Here is a 3555-nt window from a genome sequence, read left to right as displayed (position 1 = left end):
ACATCCTCGTGGATGACAAACCTGATATCCTGGGTGAGTACGAGTCTGTCTGAGCGTGCTCCAGAGCCACACGGCACATAACGATCCCTGACGAACCACGTCCTCGTGCTTCTGCTGCAGGTGTGGAGCCCAATCCGTCCTGGGAGCACGTCCTGTTCACCGCCTGCCACAACAAACACCTGCCACCGAACCCGTCCCAGAGACGCCTTCAGTCCTGGGCCGACGACTGGAGGGGGCTTCTGCAGAGCAAGCGCCAGGAACACACCAGCGTTTGTGTTTAGATGGGTAACAGATCCCGTATCAGCCCTCATGTTCAGTATTATCCTGTCAATGGATTATTCAGGTCACATAATATATACAAGTCTTTCACGAGAGACCTCTAGCATCATTTTATGATTTGTTATGCTTCTACTGAGGGCTTGAAATCCATAGTTTACATCAAGCATTAATCTGCCTTCACCTCAATCTCTATTGGGATCTCTAGAAACGAAGGAGGATGTTTAAAGCCCGCTTGTGCACATAGAAGCATGCGATTGTCAAAATCACTATGATTTTCCACTGGTTTCTGGTTCGGATGGGAGTATGTGGAAGTTATTAATATAGTTTTAATTCAGGGAGAACACAATACTTGACAGAACAAGACATGTTTGGTTTTTTAATGTCATAAGAGTCACTAAACGAAGCCATGTTGAGCTCATCTACTGTGATTGTGTGTTCTGGACACTAGAGGACGCTGTGAGCACATTAGCTATTAGTTGTTTTTTAATCAGCGTCATTTCAGTTCACACTTTATTATTAGTTTGGAATTAATCTTTTAATAAACTTTTTTTCTTATGCCTTTGAGGACAGGTGTATTGGTTTATGGCTTTGGTAAGTGCATTATCTTTTGTCGTGTTTAATTAATAAAATAAAAACTACTGTTTATGATTGCATTTAGGATTTTCAAGATGCATGAATACTTTTAATCAAAGATGCATTCAGTTGATCAGAAGAGACGGTTAAGACATTTTTAATGTTACGAGTGTGTTCTGTTTGAAATAAATGATTTTCTGTTTTTCAGAGAATCCTGAAAATAATTAAAAAGTGTGATTGTTTCCACAAAAATCATCATATTATTCTGATTTCTGAAGATCATGTGACACTGAAGACTGGAGGAATGATGCTGAAAATACAGCGGAGCATCACAGAAATAAATTATATGTTAATAGCTATTCACACAGGAACAAGTTATTTTAAATTGCAATAATATTTCACAATTTTTAATGTATTAATTGGTTGATTAAGTGTGATTAAATAAGGTGAAACTTAGAAACATGAAGAAATACAGAAATCCTTCTAATATGATGATCTGCTGCTCGAGAAACGTCTGATTATTATCAGTGTTGAAAACAATATTTTTGTTGAAATCGTCACACTTTAATTTTTCAGGCTTTGACAAGCAGCGTTTATTTGAAACAGAAAAATGTCTTTGCTTTTGATCAATTTAATGAATCCTTGTTGAATAAAAGTGATTAATTTCTTTAAAATAAAATCTTACTGACCACAAAGTTTTTAATGATTGATATAAAATTGCATATGTGCAAAATTAATTACAGTGGACCTAAATGCATGTATCTCATGAGACTTCGTATGACTTTAAAACAAGGTTTATCATCCGTTCATAAGAGCAAACAAACACAACATAATCTTATTTAAAAGTACGAGAAGAAAAGCTCTTCTCTCAAGCGTGAGATAAAGCCCTGATTCATTCATTTCATGGTGAAAGTCATCAGTTCTGCGTGATGTCAGGAGCAGAGAAACACACCGCGGTTGGTTTAGAAGCGAATCTGATCACAGTTCTGTGACATGGCCATCAGGAACGGCTAAGAGATCGGCAGATGGCCTTAAACTGAAGTCAAGAGTTATTAAATCTGAAATATGATGAACAGATCATCTCTAGTACTGTATGAAGTCTGAACAGATCTAAAAATGTGCTCATGAAAACTAAAGCCATTGCCAAAGCATTGTGTTTTTATGATTATCAACAGTATTTCTTTAGATGTTTTAGTTTAGAGTTCATCTGTTTAACAGGAGAGAAGAGGGACTTTATATTTGCATGAATATTTGTTCTTTAAAAATAAATGAAATGTTACCTTAATGCAATGAGTGATGGAGCGGTTTATTAAAGAATTATTAAAGTTCAAACCTGTAATTGATTGAAGCATGCTTAATTAAGAAGATTATTAAAAAGTCCCAGCATTGCAGTGCTTTTTCATTGGATTGTTTTAACTAATTACACAAGTTAAGAAAAAGAAATTGTTTTGGGGGGAAGAAATATATATACTAATAGTCCTGTTAAATATTTTGTACTCTTCAGCTCTGACTGATTAGAGTCTTGTTTCAGTCGTGTTCAGACGTGTCGTGTTGTGAAAAGTAAATGTATTGTTTCTCATCTTGTTAATGATCCTGGTGCTCTACAGTCATGTTCATGTCACGGTTTGATGTGGAGGACTTTATATAAATATGTATAATCACAGACGGTTTAATAAAGAATGACACCTCGACGAATGAGCTTGAGTTTTTATTGGAAACATCTCTCTTCGAAACACTGTTGGTATAAGTTGATTTTATTTATTGGTTTAGTTTTAGTTAATTAAATCAAACTAAATATTGCACAAAAGTTAACTTCAACCAAAGCTGAAGTTAAGATCTAAAGATCAGCTAAATGTTTAGTTGTCATTCCCAGATGAGATGCATTAGAATATGCCTCTACATGAACTGTCCAGCAGTGGGCAGCAGGTGGCGCTCGTGACCTGATCAAACACAATAGAGTAGAGCTCAGATTTAACTCTATAGTCAAACTGAGGATGCTTACATGAGCTCTGAGCCTAAGCAGTGATGCATGCTTCAATTTCATTTCTAAAGGAGTTTTTAATATCCAAATTCTCTGCCCTTTTGTCTGTTTTTGAAGGCAGATGAAATGCTTTGAGTATTTTATTTACGTGTTAACTTATTTTGCCCCTCAAATTAAAGTTAGTTGTGATTTGTCTCCGAGCTGGTTGCTTTTGTTCATGACTCCGTATGGAAGAAAAACTGTAAATAAACGAATGGAGAGATATAGACCACTACAACACAACACAACAGTCCTCTTTTGATTATTGCATTATTATATTGAGACTAAAATAACGTCCATGCTTTTTAAAATTGTATAAGTGCTTTTGTTTTTTAATTGCATATTGCAAATAAGTGTTTATTAAGGTTAATGAGTGTTTCAGGGCTATTGTAATTAACTTGAACTAAAACCATAAAAACATTATTTGACATAAAATATACTTTAACTGAAAAAAATATATAGAACAATAAATTATTTTGTATTAAAAATAATAATAATAATTACTAAATGCATCAAAAGTACTAAAACTATAGCTACAATTAAAATAAAATAAAAATAATAAAACTATAATAGTACCTCAGTGTGATTTAAAAAATAATAATAACACTGGCGCTTTAAATGACAATTAAATAAGATTTTTTGGTAAAAAAATGGTAATTGCAACATTTGATCTAATTCTGACT

The 3555-nt window shown here is 34.1% G+C and overlaps 1 protein-coding gene across 1 annotated transcript in view; it reads left to right on the top strand.

Annotated features, from left to right (window-relative positions):
- LOC127969367 (5'(3')-deoxyribonucleotidase, mitochondrial) overlaps positions 1–2543 on the top strand; it is a 6963-nt gene extending 4420 nt beyond the window's left edge. The window contains exons 4-5 of the mRNA XM_052571256.1: positions 1–33; positions 121–2543. The exon at positions 1–33 is cut by the window's left edge and continues 82 nt beyond it. Coding sequence (XP_052427216.1) covers positions 1–33; positions 121–281 — 194 coding nt within the window. The 3' untranslated portion in view covers positions 282–2543. The remainder of the gene's footprint in view (positions 34–120) is intronic.
- Positions 2544–3555: the final 1012 nt, after the last annotated feature.

Source organism: Carassius gibelio, chromosome B12, assembly GCF_023724105.1.
Source record: "Carassius gibelio isolate Cgi1373 ecotype wild population from Czech Republic chromosome B12, carGib1.2-hapl.c, whole genome shotgun sequence".
Taxonomy (NCBI): domain Eukaryota; kingdom Metazoa; phylum Chordata; class Actinopteri; order Cypriniformes; family Cyprinidae; genus Carassius; species Carassius gibelio.
This window is presented reverse-complemented; position numbering and strand designations above follow the sequence as displayed.